The following is a 19,876-nucleotide window of genomic DNA, read 5'->3' as shown; positions in this document are numbered from 1 at the left end:
CATATGGTACAGTAGAATATCATTATGGTACAAGTAGAGGTAGAATATCACTATGGTACATAGAGTGAATATCATATGTAGAGTAGAATATCATTATGGTACAGTAGTAGAATATCATTATGGTACAGTAGTAGAATATCATTATGGTACAGTAGAATATCATTATGGTACAGTACAGTAGAATATCATTATGGTACAGTAGAATATCATTATGGTACAGTAGAGTAAATATCATTACGGTACAGTAGAGTAAAAATATCATTATGGTACAGTAGAATATCATTATGGTACAGTAGAGTAGAATATCCTTACGGTACAGTGAGTAGAATATCATTAGGTACAGAGAAATCCAATCTATGGTACAGTAGAGTAGAATATCAATGGTACAGTAGAATATCATTATGGTACAGTAGAGTAGATATTCATTATGGTACAGTAGAATATCATTATGGTACAGTAGAATATCAATAGGACATATATATCATTATAGTAAGTAGAATATCATTATGGTACAGTAGAATATCATTATGGTACAGTAGCGGTAGAATATCATTATGGTACAGTAGTCAGTAGAATATCATTATGGTAGGATAGAGTAGAATATCATATGTACAGTAGAGTAGAATATCATATGGTACAGTACAGTAGATATCATTAGGGGTACAGTAGAATATCATATGGTAACAGTAGAGTAGAATATCATTATGGTACAGATAGAATATCATTATGGTACAGTAGAGTAGAATATCATTATGGTACAGTAGAATATCACTATGGTATGTCAGAGTAGAATATCATTATGGTACAGTAGGTAGAATATCATTATGGACAGTACAGTAGAATATCACGATGGTATAGTAGAGTAGAATACATTATGGTACAGTAGAGTAGAATATCATTATGGTACGTAGATATATCATTATGGTACAGAGTAGAATATCATTATGGTACAGTAGAGTAGAATATCTATGGTACAGTAGAGTATAATATCATTAGGTACAGTAGATATCATTATGTACAGTAGAATATCATTTGGTACAGTAGAGTAGAATATCATTATGGTACATAGGAAATATATCATTATGGTACAGTATAGAATATCATTAGGTACAGTAGAGTAGAATCTATCATTATGGTACAGTAGAATATCATTATGGTACAGTAGAATATCATATGGTACAGTAGAGTAGAATCATTAGGTACAGTAGATAGAAATCATTATGGTACAGAGATAGAATACATTACGGTACAGTAGAGTAGAATATCATTATGGTACAGTAGATATCTTACGGTACAGTAGAGTAGAATATTCATTATTGTACAGTAGAATATCATTAGGTACAGTAGAGTAGAATATCATATTGTACAGTAGAATATCATTATGGTACAGTAGAATATCATTATGGTACAGAGAATATAATTATGGTACAGTAGAATATTAAGGTACAGTAAAGAAATCATTATGTACAGTAGAATATCATTATGGTACAGTAGAGTAGAATAGAATATCATTATTGTACAGTAGAATATCATTATGGTACAGTAGAATATACATACGGTACAGTAGAGTAGAATATCATTAGGTGGACAGTAAGTAGAATAATTATGTACAGTAGAGTAGAATATCATTATGGTACAGTAGAGTAATATCATTACGGTACAGTAGAGTAGAATATCATTATGGTACAGTAGAGTATAATATCATTATGGTACAGTAGAATATCATTATGGTACAGTAGAGTATAATATCAATTCGATACAGTAGAGTAGAATATCATTATGGTACAGTAGAATAATCATTATGGTACAGTAGAGTAAATATCATAGGTACAGTACAGTAGTAGAATATCATTAGGTACAGTAGTAGAATATCATTATGGTACAGTAGAGTAAATATCATAGGTACAGTAGAGATAATATCATTAGGACAGTAGAGTAGAATATCATTAGGTACAGTAGCGTAGAATATCATTATGGTACAGTAGAGTATAGAATATCATGTACGGTACAGTAGAATATCATTATTGTACAGTAGAATATCATTATGGTACAGTAGAGTAGAAATACATATGGTACAGTAGAGTAGAATATCATTATGGTACAGTAGAGTAGAATATCATTACGGTACAGTAGAATATCATTAGGTACAGTAGAGTGATATCATTATGGTCAGTAGAATATCATATGGTACAGTAGAGTAGAAATGTCATTATGTACAAGTAGAATATCATTAGGTACAGTAGAATATCATTATGGTACAGTAGAGTATAATATCATTACGGTACAGTAGGTAGAATATCATTATGGTACAGTAGAGTAGAATATCTTAGTACAGTAGAGTAGAATATCCTATGGTACAGAGTAGAGTAGATATATCATAATTATGGTACAGTAAGTAGAATATCATTATGGTACAGTAGAGTAGAATATCATTATGTTGTACAGTATAGAATATCATTATGGTACAGTAGAGTAGAATATCATATGGTACAGTTAGAATACATTAGTACGTAGAATACATTATGGTACAGTAGAGATATATCATTAGGTACAGTAGAGTAAAAAATATCACTATGGTACAGTAGAATATCATTATGGTACAGTAGAGTAGAATATCATTACGGTACAGTAGAGTAGAATATCATTATGGTACAGAGAAATATCATTATGGTACAGTAGAGTAGAATACATCTATGGTACAGTAGAATATCATTATGGTACAGTAGAGTAGAATCTATTTTGGTACAGTTAGAATATCATTATGGTACGTAGATAACTATGGTACAATAAATATCATTATAGTACAGTAGAATATCATTATGGTACAGTAGAATATCATTATGGTACAGTAGAGTAGAATATCACTATGGTACAGCTAGGTAGAATATCATTAGGTATACGTAGAATATCATATGGTACAGTAGAGTAGATATCATTATGGTACAGTACAGTAGAATATCATTATGGTACAGTTAGAATATAATGGTACAGTAGAGTAGAATATCATTATGAGTACAGTAGAATATCATTATGGTACACTAGAGTAGAATATCATTATGGTACAGTAGTAGAATATCATTATGCGTACAGTAGAGAATATCATATGGTACAGTAGAGTAGAATTACATTATGGTACAGTAGAGTAGAATATCATTATGGTGTACAGTAAGTACAGTAGAATATCACTATGGTATAGTAGAGTAGAATATCATTATGGTACAGTAGATAGAGTAGAATATCATATGGACAGTAGAAATATCATTTGGACAGTAGAGTAGAATATCATATTGTACATAGAGTTAGAGTATCATAGGTACAGTAGAAGAAATATCATATGGTACAGTAGAGAGTAGATATCATTATGGTACAGTACAGTAGAATATCATTATGGTACAGTAGAATATCATTATGGTACAGTACAGTAGAAAACAATATCATATGGTACAGTACAGTAGAATAATCATATGGTACAGTAGAATATCATTATGGTACAGTAGTGAATATCATTATGGTACAGATAGATATCATTATGGTACGTAGTAGAATATCACTATGGTACAGTAGAGTATAATATCATATGGTAGTAGAGTATAATATCATTTGTACAGTAGAATATCACTATGTAGGTAGAGTATATATCATTATAGTACAGTAGAGTAGAATATCATATGGTACAGTATAATATCATTATGGTACAGTAGAGTGAATATCATATGGTACAGTAGATAGAATATAATTATTGGTACAGTAGAATATCATTAGGTACAGTAGAGTAGAATATCATTATGGTACAGTAGAATATCATTATGGTACAGTAGAGTAGAATATATTATTGTACAGTAGAATATCATATCATTATGGTACAGTAGAATATCATTATGGTACAGTAGAATATCATTATGGTACAGTAGAGTAGTAATATCAGTGTAGATATGGTACAGTAGAATATCATTAGGTACAGTAGAGTAGAATATCATTATGTACAGTAGAATATCATTATGGTACAGTAGAGTAGAATATCAATTACGGTACAGTAGAGTAGATATCATTATGGTACAGTAGAATAATCATTATGGTACAGTAGAGTAGAATATCATTATTGGTACAGTAGAAATATCATATCATTATGGTACAGTAGAATATCATTATGGTACAGTAGAGTAGAATATCATTATGGTACAGAGAATATCATTATGGTACAGTAGAGTAGAATATCATTACGGTACAGTAGAGTAGAATATCATTATGGTACAGTAGAGAATATCATTATGGTAAAGTAGAGTAGAATATCATTAGGACAGTAGAGTAGAATATCATTATGGTACAGGTAGAATTCATTACGGTACAGTAGAGTAGAATATCATTATGGTACAGTAGAGTAGAATATCATTATGGTACAGTAGAGTATAATACATTATGTACAGTAGAATATCATTAGGTACAGTAGAGTAGAATATTATATTGGTACAGTAGAATATCATTATTTCGGTACAGTTAGAATATCATTATGGTACAGTAGAGTAGAAATCAATTATGGTACAGTAGAGTAGAATATCATTATGGTACAGTAGAGTAGAATATCATTAGTTACAGTAGAATATCATAGGGACAGAGAGTAGAATATCATTATGGTACAGAGAGAATATCATATGGTACAGTAGAGAGAATTCATTATGGTACAGTAGATAGAATATCATTAGGTACAGTAGAATATCATTATGGTAAGTAGAGTTAATTCATATATGGTACAGTAGGTAGAATATCATTATGGTACAGTAGAGTAGAATATCATTAGGTACAGTAGAGTTAGAGAATATCATTATGGTACAGTAGTAGAAAATATCATTAGGTACAGTAGAATATCATTATGGTACAGTAGAGTAGAATATCATTATCGGTACAGTAGAGTAGAAATATCATTATTGTACATGTAGAATATCATTATGGACAGTAGAGTAGAATATCATATGGTACAGTAGAAGATCATTATGGTACAGAGAATCATTAGGTACAGTAGAGTAAATATCATTAGGTACAGTAGAGTAATATCATAGGTACAGTAGATATCATTATGTACAGTAGAGTAGATATCATTACGGTACAGTAGAGTAGAATATCATTATGGTACAGTAGAATAGTCATTATGGTAGTAACAGTAGAGTAGAATATCATATGGTACAGTAGAATATCATATGGTTCAGTAAGAGTAGAATATCATTATGGTACAGTAGAATATCATTATGGTACCGTAGAATATCATATGGTACAATATAATATCATTATAGTACAGTAGAATATCATTATGGTACAGTAGAATATCATTCGGTACAGTAGAGTAGAATATCATTATGGTACAGTAGAGTAGAATATCATTATGGTACAATAGTGTAGAATATCATATGGTACAGTAGAGTAGTATCATATGGTACAGTACAGTAGAATATCATTATGTACAGTAGAATATCATTATGGTACAGTAGAGTAGATATCATTATGGTACAGTAGAATATCATTATGGTACAGTTAGAGTAGAATATCATTATGGTACAGTAGAGTAGAATATCATTATGGTACAGTAGAGAATATCACTATGGTATAGTAGAGTAGAATATCATTATGGTACAGTAGAGTAGAATATCATTATGGTACGGACAGTAGAATATCATATGGTATAGTAGAGTAGAATATCATTATGGTACAGTAGAGTAGAATATCAATATGGCATACAGTGAATATCATTATGGTACAGGTAGAGAGAAATTATCATATGGTACATAGAGTAGAATATCATATGGACAGTAGAATATTCATATGGTACAGTAGAGTAGAATATCATTATGGTACAGTACAGTAGAATATCATTATGGTACAGTTAGAATATCATTATGGTCAGTACAGTAGAATATATTATAGTACAGTAAGTAGATATCATATGGTACAGTAGAATATCATATGTTACAGTAAGTAGAATATCATTATGGTACAGTAGAATATCATTATGGTACAGTAGAGTAGAATAATCACTATGGTACAGTAGAGTATAATACATCTATGGTACAGTAGAGTAAATATCATTATGTACAGTAGAATTACTATGTATGGTAGAGTATAAATCATTATGTACAGTAGAGTAGAATATCATATGGTACAGTATAATATCATTATGGTACAGTAGAGTAGAATATCATATGGTACAGTAGAGTCGATATCATTATTGTACAGTAGAATATCATTAGGTAAGTAGAGTAGAATATCATTATGGTACAGTAGAATTCATCTATGGTACAGTAGAGTAGAATATCATTATGGTACAGTAGAATATCATATCATTATGGTACAGTAGAATATCATTTAGTACAGAGAATATCATTATGGTACAGTAGAGTAGAATATCATTATTGTACAGTAGAATATATCATTACGGTACAGTAGAGTAGAATATCATTATGGTAACGTGAATATCATTTGGTACAGTAGAGTAGAATATCATTAGGACAGTAGAGTAGAATATCATTATGGTACAAGTAGAATATCATTATGGTACAGTAGAGTAGAATATCATTATGTCTACAGTAGAATATCATATATATGGTACAGTAGAATATCATTATGGTACAGTTAGAATATCATTATGTACAGTAGAATATAATATGACAGTAGAGAGAATATCATTAGGTACAGTAGAGTAAATATCATTTGGTACAGTAGAAATCATTATGTACAGTAGAGTAGAATATCTATCGGTACAGTAGAGTAGAATATCATTATGGTACAGTAAGAATATCATTAGGTACAGTAGAGTAGAATATCATTAGGTTCAGTAGAATATCATTATGGTACAGTAGAGTAAATTCATTATGTACAGTAGAAATATCATTAGGTACAGTAGAGTAGAATATCTTATGTATACGTAGAATTCATTATGGTACAGTAGAATATCATTATGGTACAGTAGAATATCATTACTGTACAGTAGAGTAGAAATTCATTATGTACAGTAGAATATCATTATGGTACAGTGAGTAGATATCAGTATATTGTACAGTAGAGAATATCATTATGGTACAGTAGAATATAACTTATGGTACAGTAGATAGTCATTATGGTACAGAAGAATATTATTATTGTACAGTATAGAGTAGAATTTCATTAGTTTACAGTAGAAGTAGAATATCATTATGGTACAGTAGCGTAGAATATCATTATGGTTACAGTAGAATATCATTATGGTACAGTAGAGTAGAAATAACATTACGGTACAGTAGAGTAGAATATCATTATGGTACAGTAGAATATCATGATGGTACAGTAGTAGATAATACATTATGGTACAGTAGAATATCATTATGGTACAGTAGAGTAGAATATCATTAGGTACAGTAGATAGAGTAGTATCATTAGGTACAGAGAGTAATATAATTATGGGACAGTAGAGTAGAATATCATTATGGTACAGTAGAATATCATTATGGGACAGTAGAGTAGAATTCATTATGGTACCGTAGAGTAAATATCATAGGTACAGTAGAGTAGAATATCACTATGGTACAGTAGAGTAAAACACATGTACAGTAGAATTATTATTGGTACAGTAGAGTAGAATATCATTAGTACAGTAGAGTAGAATATCATTATGGTACAGTGAGATAATATCATTAGGTACAGTAGAGTAGATATCATTATGGTACAGTAGAATATCATTATGGTACAGTAGAGTAGAATATCACTATGGTACAGTAGAGTAGAATATCACTATGGTACAGTAGAATATCACTATGGTACAGTAGACTAGTAGAATATCATTATGGTACAGTAAGTAGAATATCACTATGGTACAGTAGTAGAATATCCATTATGGTACATAAGAATATCATTATGGTACAGAGAGTAGAAATACTAGGTACAGTAGAGTATAATATCACTAGGTACAGTAGAGTAAATATCATATGTAAGTAGAATATCACTATGGTAGTAGAATATCACTATGGTACAGTAGAGTATAATCATTATGTACAGTAGAATATCACTATGGTACAGTAGAGTAGAATATCATTATGGTACAGTAGATAGAATATCATTATGGTACAGTAGAGTAGATAATCATTATACGGTACAGTAGAGTAGAATCATATGGACAGTGAATATCATATGTACAGTAGATACATTAGGTACAGTAGAGTAATATCATTATGGTACAGTAGAATATCACTATGGTAAGTAGAGTAAAATCATATTGTACAGTAGAAACATATCATATTCTGTTACAGTAGAATACATTAGGTTACAGTAGAGTAGAATATCATTATGTACTAGGTAGAATATCATATGGTACAGTAGAGTAAAATCTATGGTACAGTTAGAATATTATTAGGTACAGTAGAGTAGATATCTTATTGTACAGTAGAATTAGTAATATCATTATGGTACAGTAGAGAATATCATTATGGCTAACAGTAGAATATCACTATGGTTACAGTAGAGTAGAATATCATTATGGTACAGTAATATCATATCATTATGGTACAGTAGAATATCATTATGGTACAGTAGAATATCATTATGGTACAGTAGAGTAGAATATCATTATTGTACAGTAGAATATCATTACGGTACAGTAGAGTAGAATATCATTATGGTACAGTAGAATATCATTATGGTACAGTAGAGTAGAATATCATTACGGTACAGTAGAGTAGAATATCATTATGGTACAGTAGAATATCATTATGGTACAGTAGAGTAGAATATCATTATTGTACAGTAGAATATCATATCATTATGGTACAGTAGAATATCATTATGGTACAGTAGAATATCATTATGGTACAGTAGAGTAGAATATCATTATGGTACAGTAGAATATCATTATGGTACAGTAGAGTAGAATATCATTACGGTACAGTAGAGTAGAATATCATTATGGTACAGTAGAATATCATTATGGTACAGTAGAGTAGAATATCATTATGGTACAGTAGAATATCATTACGGTACAGTAGAGTAGAATATCATTATGGTACAGTAGAATATCATTACGGTACAGTAGAGTAGAATATCATTATGGTACAGTAGAATATCATTATGGTACAGTAGAGTAGAATATCATTATTGTACAGTAGAATATCATTACGGTACAGTAGAGTAGAATATCATTATTGTACAGTAGAATATCATTATGGTACAGTAGAATATCATTATGGTACAGTAGAATATCATTACGGTACAGTAGAGTAGAATATCATTATTGTACAGTAGAATATCATTATGGTACAGTAGAGTAGAATATCATTATTGTACAGTAGAATATCATTATGGTACAGTAGAGTAGAATATCATTATGGTACAGTACAGTAGAATATCATTATGGTACAGTAGAATATCATTATGGTACAGTAGAGTAGAATATCATTATGGTACAGTAGAGTAGAATATCATTATTGTACAGTAGAATATCATTATGGTACAGTAGAGTAGAATATCATCATTGTACAGTAGAATATCATTATGGTACAGTAGAATATCATTATGGTACAGTAGAGTAGAATATCATTATTGTACAGTAGAATATCATTATGGTACAGTACAGTAGAATATCATTATGGTACAGTAGAATATCATTATGGTACAGTAGAGTAGAATATCATTATGGTACAGTAGAGTAGAATATCATTATTGTACAGTAGAATATCATTATGGTACAGTAGAATATCATTATGGTACAGTAGAGTAGAATATCACTATGGTACAGTAGAGTAGAATATCACTATGGTACAGTAGAATATCACTATGGTACAGTAGAATATCATTATGGTACAGTAGAGTAGAATATCATTATGGTACAGTAGAGTAGAATATCATTATTGTACAGTAGAATATCATTATGGTACAGTAGAGTAGAATATCATCATTGTACAGTAGAATATCATTATGGTACAGTAGAATATCATTATGGTACAGTAGAGTAGAATATCATTATTGTACAGTAGAATATCATTATGGTACAGTACAGTAGAATATCATTATGGTACAGTAGAATATCATTATGGTACAGTAGAGTAGAATATCATTATGGTACAGTAGAGTAGAATATCATTATTGTACAGTAGAATATCATTATGGTACAGTAGAATATCATTATGGTACAGTAGAGTAGAATATCACTATGGTACAGTAGAGTAGAATATCACTATGGTACAGTAGAATATCACTATGGTACAGTAGAGTAGAATATCATTATGGTACAGTAGAGTAGAATATCACTATGGTACAGTAGAATATCATTATGGTACAGTACAGTAGAATATCATTATGGTACAGTAGAATATCATTATGGTACAGTAGAGTATAATATCATTACGATACAGTAGAGTAGAATATCATTATGGTACAGTAGAGTAGAATATCATTATGGTACAGTAGAGTAGAATATCATTATGGTACAGTAGAATATCATTATGGTACAGTAGAGTAGAATATCATTACGGTACAGTAGAGTAGAATATCATTATGGTACAGTAGAATATCATTATGGTACAGTAGAATATCATTATGGTACAGTAGAATATCATTATGGTACAGTAGAATATCATTATGGTACAGTAGAGTAGAATATCATTATGGTACAGTAGAGTAGAATATCATTATGGTACAGTAGAATATCATTATGGTACAGTAGAGTAGAATATCATTATGGTACAGTAGAGTATAATATCATTACGGTACAGTAGAGTAGAATATCACTATGGTACAGTAGAGTATAATATCATTATGGTACAGTAGAATATCATTATGGTACAGTAGAGTATAATATCATTACGATACAGTAGAGTAGAATATCATTATGGTACAGTAGAGTATAATATCATTACGGTACAGTAGCGTAGAATATCATTATGGTACAGTAGAGTATAATATCATTACGGTACAGTAGAGTAGAATATCATTATGGTACAGTAGCGTAGAATATCATTATGGTACAGTAGAATATCATTATGGTACAGTAGAGTATAATATCATTACGGTACAGTAGAATATCATTATTGTACAGTAGAATATCATTATGGTACAGTAGAGTAGAATATCATTATGGTACAGTAGAGTAGAATATCATTATGGTACAGTAGAGTAGAATATCATTATGGTACAGTTAGGTGTGATATCATTACGGTACAGTAGAATATCATTATGGTACAGTAGAATATCATTATGGTACAGTAGAGTAGAATATCATTATGGTACAGTAGAATATCATTACGGTACAGTAGAGTAGAATATCATTACGGTACAGTAGAATATCATTACGGTACAGTAGAATATCATTATGGTACAGTAGAGTATAATATCATTACGGTACAGTAGCGTAGAATATCATTATGGTACAGTAGAGTAGAATATCATTACGGTACAGTAGAGTAGAATATCATTATGGTACAGTAGAATATCATTATGGTACAGTAGAGTAGAATATCATTATGGTACAGTAGAGTAGAATATCATTATGGTACAGTAGAGTAGAATATCACTATGGTACAGTATAATATCATTATGGTACAGTAGAGTAGAATATCACTATGGTACAGTAGAGTAGAATATCATTATTGTACAGTAGAATATCATTACGGTACAGTAGAGTAGAATATCATTATGGTACAGTAGAATATCATTATGGTACAGTAGAGTAGAATATCATTATTGTACAGTAGAATATCATATCATTATGGTACAGTAGAATATCATTATGGTACAGTAGAATATCATTATGGTACAGTAGAGTAGAATATCATTATTGTACAGTAGAATATCATTACGGTACAGTAGAGTAGAATATCATTATGGTACAGTAGAGTAGAATATCATTACGGTACAGTAGAGTAGAATATCATTATGGTACAGTAGAATATCATTATGGTACAGTAGAGTAGAATATCATTATGGTACAGTAGAGTAGAATATCATTATGGTACAGTAGAATATCATTACGGTACAGTAGAGTAGAATATCATTATGGTACAGTAGAATATCATTACGGTACAGTAGAGTAGAATATCATTATGGTACAGTAGAATATCATTATGGTACAGTAGAGTAGAATATCATTATTGTACAGTAGAATATCATTACGGTACAGTAGAGTAGAATATCATTATTGTACAGTAGAATATCATTATGGTACAGTAGAATATCATTATGGTACAGTAGAATATCATTACGGTACAGTAGAGTAGAATATCATTATGGTACAGTAGAGTAGAATATCATTATTGTACAGTAGAATATCATTATGGTACAGTAGAATATCATTATGGTACAGTAGAATATCATTACGGTACAGTAGAGTAGAATATCATTACGGTACAGTAGAGTAGAATATCATTATTGTACAGTAGAATATCATTATGGTACAGTAGAGTAGAATATCATTATTGTACAGTAGAATATCATTACGGTACAGTAGAGTAGAATATCATTATGGTACAGTAGAGTAGAATATCATTATGGTACAGTACAGTAGAATATCATTATGGTACAGTAGAATATCATTATGGTACAGAAGAATATTATTATGGTACAGTAGAATATCATTAGGGTACAGTACAGTAGAATATCATGATGGTACAGTAGAGTAGAATATCATTATGGTACAGTAGAATAGAATATCATTATGGTACAGTAGAATATCATTATGGTACAGTAGAATATCATTATGGTACAGTAGAGTAGAATATCATTACGGTACAGTAGAGTAGAATATCATTATGGTACAGTAGAATATCATTATGGTACAGTAGAGTAGAATATCATTATGGTACAGTAGAGTAGAATATCATTATGGTACAGTAGAATATCATTATGGTACAGTAGAGTAGAATATCATTATGGTACAGTAGAATATCATTATGGTACAGTAGAGTATAATATCATTACGGTACAGTAGAGTAGAATATCATTATGGTACAGTAGAATATCATTATGGTACAGTAGAGTATAATATCATTACGATACAGTAGAGTAGAATATCATTATGGTACAGTAGAATATCATTATGGTACAGTAGCGTAGAATATCATTATGGTACAGTAGAATATCATTATGGTACAGTAGAGTATAATATCATTACGGTACAGTAGAATATCATTATTGTACAGTAGAATATCATTATGGTACAGTAGAGTAGAATATCATTATGGTACAGTAGAGTAGAATATCATTATGGTACAGTAGAGTAGAATATCATTATGGTACAGTTAGGTGTGATATCATTACGGTACAGTAGAATATCATTACGGTACAGTAGAATATCATTATGGTACAGTAGAATATCATTATGGTACAGTAGAGTAGAATATCATTATGGTACAGTAGAATATCATTACGGTACAGTAGAGTAGAATATCATTACGGTACAGTAGAATATCATTACGGTACAGTAGAATATCATTATGGTACAGTAGAGTAGAATATCATTATGGTACAGTAGAATATCATTATGGTACAGTAGAGTATAATATCATTACGGTACAGTAGCGTAGAATATCATTATGGTACAGTAGAGTAGAATATCATTACGGTACAGTAGAGTAGAATATCATTATGGTACAGTAGAGTAGAATATCATTATGGTACAGTAGAATATCATTATGGTACAGTAGAGTAGAATATCATTATGGTACAGTAGAGTAGAATATCATTATTGTACAGTAGAATATCATTATGGTACAGTAGAGTAGAATATCACTATGGTACAGTAGAATATCATTATGGTACAGTAGAATATCATTATGGTACAGTAGAGTATAATATCATTACGGTACAGTAGAGTAGAATATCATTATGGTACAGTAGAGTATAATATCATTATGGTACAGTAGAGTAGAATATCATTATGGTACAGTAGAGTAGAATATCATTATGGTACAGTAGAGTAGAATATCATTATGGTACAGTAGAGTAGAATATCATTATGGTACAGTAGAGTAGAATATCATTATGGTACAGTAGAGTAGAATATCATTATGGTACAGTAGAGTAGAATATCATTATGGTACAGTAGATTATCATTATGGTACAGTAGAATATCATTATGGTACAGTAGAGTAGAATATCATTACGGTACAGTAGAGTAGAATATCATTATGGTACAGTAGAATATCATTATGGTACAGTAGAGTAGAATATCACTATGGTACAGTAGAATATCATTATGGTACAGTAGAGTAGAATATCATTATGGTACAGTAGAGTAGAATATCATTATGGTACAGTAGAATATCATTATGGTACAGTAGAATATCATTACGGTACAGTAGAGTAGAATATCATTATGGTACAGTAGAATATCACTATGGTACAGTAGAATATCATTATGGTACAGTAGAGTAGAATATCATTATGGTACAGTAGAATATCATTATGGTACCGTAGAATATCACTATGGTACAATATAATATCATTATAGTACAGTAGAATATCATTATGGTACAGTAGAGTAGAATATCATTATGGTACAGTAGAGTAGAATATCATGATGGTACAGTAGAGTAGAATATCATGATGGTACAGTAGAGTAGAATATCATGATGGTACAGTACAGTAGAATATCATTATGGTACAGTAGAATATCATTATGGTACAGTAGAGTAGAATATCATTATGGTACAGTAGAATATCATTATGGTACAGTAGAGTAGAATATCATTATGGTACAGTAGAGTAGAATATCATTATGGTACAGTAGAATATCACTATGGTATAGTAGAGTAGAATATCATTATGGTACAGTAGAGTAGAATATCATTATGGTACAGTACAGTAGAATATCACTATGGTATAGTAGAGTAGAATATCATTATGGTACAGTAGAATATCATTATGGTACAGTAGAATATCATTATGGTACAGTAGAGTAGAATATCATTATGGTACAGTAGAATATCATTATGGTACAGTAGAATATCATTATGGTACAGTAGAATATCATTATGGTACAGTAGAATATCATTATGGTACAGTAGAGTAGAATATCACTATGGTACAGTAGAGTAGAATATCACTATGGTACAGTAGAATATCACTATGGTACAGTACAGTAGAATATCACTATGGTATAGTAGAGTAGAATATCATTATGGTACAGTAGAATATCATTATGGTACAGTAGAATATCATTATGGTACAGTAGAATATCATTATGGTACAGTAGAGTAGAATATCACTATGGTACAGTAGAGTAGAATATCACTATGGTACAGTAGAATATCACTATGGTACAGTAGAGTAGAATATCATTATGGTACAGTAGAGTAGAATATCACTATGGTACAGTAGAATATCACTATGGTACAGTACAGTAGAATATCATTATGGTACAGTAGAATATCATTATGGTACAGTAGAATATCATTATGGTACAGTAGAGTAGAATATCACTATGGTACAGTAGAGTATAATATCACTATGGTACAGTAGAGTATAATATCATTACTGTACAGTAGAATATCACTATGGTATGGTAGAGTATAATATCATTATAGTACAGTAGAGTAGAATATCACTATGGTACAGTATAATATCATTATGGTACAGTAGAGTAGAATATCATTATGGTACAGTAGAGTAGAATATCATTACTGTACAGTAGAATATCACTATGGTACAGTAGAGTATAATATCACTATGGTATAGTAGAGTATAATATCATTATGGTACAGTAGAGTAGAATATCACTATGGTATAGTAGAGTAGAATATCATTATGGTACAGTAGAGTAGAATATCATTATAGTACAGTAGAGTAGAATATCACTATGGTACAGTATAATATCATTATGGTACAGTACAGTAGAATATAATTTGTAGCACTGCTCCCAACCCCCCCAGAAAATAAACAAATATACATTTGGAGAACAACACTCAACAGACACGCACACACTGTCCCTCTCCCTCTCTGTTCTCACCCTGTAGTCCAGTGATGGTGAGGGGTACCCCCTGCATCTGTACTCCAGCAGTGCCCAGTCCAGCGATGTTGACCGTCTGCACCCCCGACCCAGGGTTGATCTGGGCTGCACTCAGCGTCAGGGGAGCCCCCCCCAGCTGCACGAAGCCCCCTCCTCCCACAGCCCCTCCGCCCACAGGGGCCAGGGTCAGCTGCTGGGGCACAGACATCCCCCCAGGGAGCTGCAGAGTCTGCCATGTGATCTGGCCCGACGAGGAGAGGGTTGGGGTCCGGATCAGAATCTGGAGGAATCAATTAATAGAAAAAGGCTATGAATCATTGACATTCAATTGAAATCAATACAACACACAATAAAATCATAGAGGTTGGAAGAAATGTCCACTATATATACAAAATGATGTGGACACCCCTTTAAATGAGCAGATTTGGCCATTTCAGCCACACCTGTTGCTGACAGGTGTATAAAATCGAGCACACAGCCATTCAATCTCCATTTAACAAACATTGACAGTAGAATGGCCTTACAGAAGAGCTCAGTGACTTTCAACGTGGCACTGTCATAGGATGCCACCTTTCCAACAAGTCAGTTCATCAAATTTCTGCCCTGCTAGAGCTTCCTCAGTCAACTGTAAGTGCTGTTATTGTGAAGTGGAAACGTCTAGGAGCAACAACGACTCAGCCGCGAAGTGGTAAGCCACACAAGCTCACAGAACGAGACCACCAAGTGCTGAAGCGCGTAACACATAAAAATTGCCTGTCCTCGGTTGCAACACTCACTAGCGAGTTCCAAACTGCCTCTGGGAGCAATGTCAGCACAATAACGGTTCGTTAGGATCTTCATGAATAGGTTTCCATGGCTGAGCAGCCGCACACAAGCCTAAGATCACCGTGCGCAATGCCAAGTGTCGGCTGGAGTGGTGTAAAGCTCGCCGACAACTGTAAAGTTTGGTGGAGGAATAATGGTCAGGGGCTGTTTTTCATGGTTCGGGTTAGGCCCCTTATTTCCAGTGAAGGGAAATCTTAACGCTATAGAATACAATGACATTCTAGACGATTCTGTGCTTCCAACTTTGTGGCAACAGTTTGGGGAAGGCAGCAGAGAGCAGCTAGCTACCTGTTGGTTCTGGAAGGCTTGTATGGGCTGTAGGGTCCCGCCTGGTCCTAACTGAAAGGTTTGGATCTGATGCGGCTGGCCTTGGATCTGATGGAAACAAACACAGGGCTCACAAGCTTTCTGCAGATGTACTGTGTGTGTGTGTGTGTGTGTGTGTGTGTGTGTGTGTGTGTGTGTGTGTGTGTGTGTGTGTGTGTGTGTGTGTGTGTGTGTGTGTGTGTTACCTGGTTCTGTGGCTGGATCTGGATCTGCTGCAACACTTGGTTGCCCATCTGGACAATGATGATAATAACAACTTATAATATAATTTATTATAGTATAATACCATATCATATCATAATAGAATAGAATGGAGGGTCAAATGGTAAAAGCAGCCAAGTAGAACCCACCTGTCCCACGATGACCTGCTGGATGGTCCCTGGAGGATCTGATTGGCCCTGTAGTCCGTTGGCCTGGCTCTGGACATGTCAATCAACCAACCAATTAATTAATCAACGATCAATCAATACATCCTTTTATTTCATGGATGTTAAGTCACAAAAACACGCAATCACGTACCATCTGTGAGTTCTGTGAGTCCTGCTCGCTGGGTTGGTTCTGTGAGTCTCTCTCCGCCCCTCCGTCCGACCCGGCTACAGAACTCAGCTGTGTTCCGTCCGACAATGCTCCATCGCACCCGGCAACAGTTGTTATGGTACCGCCAGATGACCCGGTAGCTGCCCCGGACACCGCCGCCGCCGTTGTTGTCACCAGCTGGTTACTGTTAGCTACGGTAAAGCTGCCGTCTGCTGCTTGGATAAGCTGCACGGCTCCGCCCCCCGCTAAATTATTCATGACCGGCAGGGCGAGGGTCATACCGCCGATGTTTATGGGTACTGTAGTCATTACCTGGGTCTGGGAGCCCTGTAAGGTCTGCATCTGTAGCGGGAAGGACTGGGCTGGACGAAGCTGCAACGTCTGATTGGCTGAGCCAGTGAGGATGGCCTGCTGGTTGGCCGGTTGTAGGATGGCCTGGGTCTGGGATTGGTTCTGGGTCTGGATCAGCTGGACCTGCTCTGGTAGACCGCCCTGGGCCGGACTAAATAGAATAGAAACACTTTATCTATTTTCATCTGTAAAAAGTAAATTGTACCACTTTTCAATCACCCAAACATCCTGTCTAACCTCTAACATGCAGACTACCGGTCTGACCTTTAAAACAGCTGTCACCTACCTGATCTGGATGTGCTGCCCCCCCAGGGATGCGGTCTGGGGGCTGATGTGGATCTGTTGGCCGTCTGCCGTCTGCAGGTGGGGGATCACCTGGTATTGGACCCCACCCCCCGACGAAGGCATATTTTGCACCTGGAGAGACAAACAATAACATTACTTAAAAACATAGTGACATTAGGTGGGCATGTTCTGAACCTGGAGAGACAAACAATAACATTACTTAAAAACATAATGACATTAGGTGGGCATGTTCTGAACCTGGACACAGAAACAGAATACTATACAGTATATAGTACTCCACTCTCCATGTCTAAGAAAAAGACAGTTAGAGGTTATAGGACCAGAATTTCCACATGACTGCATCCCTCCAGTCAACTTTCTATTCTACACACACACACACACACACACACACACACACACACACACACACACACACACACACACACACACACACACACACACACACACACACACACACACACACACACACACACACACACACACACACAAACAAACCTGGATGATCTGGAACTGCTGCTGCTGCTGAGGCTGCTGATTGGCTGCTATGGTTTTAGTCCCGCACACTGCCTTCACCTTACGGCCTGCCGGAGCACTGTCATTGGCTGAAGTGGTGGCCAGCGTTACTGCGACAGGTTGATTGGCAGTGTCATTGGCCATTTGGGGAGCGGTAGTGATGATCTGCCAGCCATTACCAGTGAACTGGGCAGGAACCAGTTCTAACTGCTGCTGAACCAGAGTCTGATTACCTGCTGCGTCTACAACTATATGACCCTGGATCTGCCCACCCTGCAACTGCAAATAAATATACATAAACAATAAATAAACATCATTGAATAAACATGTACTAGAGTAGGAACCAGAGTCTGGTTCCTGGCTGAATCTATGTGTTCCTGGGTCTGGAAGTACAATCAACACACAGTACACTGAAAGTCTGCAGATATATACCGTGTTATAAGCATGTATGAGCCTTTAAAATGGCCATGTAGTGTATGTACCATGTTAAAGCATGTATGAGTCTTTATAATGTCTTATTGTTTCAGAACTTACATTACCAACATTGTAACAACTATAACAGTAACAAGAACATTAATACAAGGAATAACAAAACCTATAGCGATATAATTAGTATTGATTGCTACCTGTATTTGACCAGCTTGCAACTGGACCTGTCCTTCCACTCCTCCCTGACCTCCTATCTTACTGCAGGTCGCAGCCAGTAGGGCTAGGGGAGACGGCTGGGAATCCTAGAAAGAGAGAATACACACACAGGCAGATAGGGGAATTCAAACATAGAACACACACACACACAGAGACAACATGCATATAGACAGAGAGAGAGAGAGATACAGAGAGAGAGAGAAACAGACAAAGAGAGAGAGAGAGAGACACACAGAGACAACATGCATATAGACAGAGAGAGAGAGATACATAGAGAGAGAGACACACACACACAGAAACAACATGTATATAGACAGAGAGAGATACAGAGAGAGAGAGAAACAGACAAAGAGAGAGAGAGAGAGACACACAGAGACAACATGCATATAGACAGAGAGAGAGAGATACAGGGAGAGAGAG

At 33.8% G+C, this 19,876-nt stretch overlaps 1 protein-coding gene across 3 annotated transcripts in view; it reads right to left on the bottom strand.

Moving 5' to 3' along the window:
• LOC120022647 (transcription factor Sp4-like) overlaps positions 1 to 19,876 on the bottom strand; it is a 36,492-nt gene that overhangs the window by 14,689 nt on the left and 1,927 nt on the right. For 2 of the 3 annotated variants that reach the window (XM_038966627.1, XM_038966629.1), the window contains exons 3-10: positions 19,438 to 19,542; positions 18,794 to 19,090; positions 18,279 to 18,409; positions 17,624 to 18,143; positions 17,455 to 17,523; positions 17,290 to 17,337; positions 17,066 to 17,152; positions 15,953 to 16,232 (exon numbers count right to left, since the gene is read on the bottom strand). In XM_038966627.1, coding sequence (XP_038822555.1) covers positions 15,953 to 16,232; positions 17,066 to 17,152; positions 17,290 to 17,337; positions 17,455 to 17,523; positions 17,624 to 18,143; positions 18,279 to 18,409; positions 18,794 to 19,090; positions 19,438 to 19,542 — 1,537 coding nt within the window. The remainder of the gene's footprint in view (positions 1 to 15,952; positions 16,233 to 17,065; positions 17,153 to 17,289; positions 17,338 to 17,454; positions 17,524 to 17,623; positions 18,144 to 18,278; positions 18,410 to 18,793; positions 19,091 to 19,437; positions 19,543 to 19,876) is intronic. The other variant, XM_038966628.1, reaches the window with a different exon arrangement.

The sequence above is a fragment of the Salvelinus namaycush genome, chromosome 27 (genome assembly GCF_016432855.1).
Source record: "Salvelinus namaycush isolate Seneca chromosome 27, SaNama_1.0, whole genome shotgun sequence".
NCBI classification, from domain to species: Eukaryota; Metazoa; Chordata; class Actinopteri; order Salmoniformes; family Salmonidae; genus Salvelinus; species Salvelinus namaycush.
This window is presented reverse-complemented; position numbering and strand designations above follow the sequence as displayed.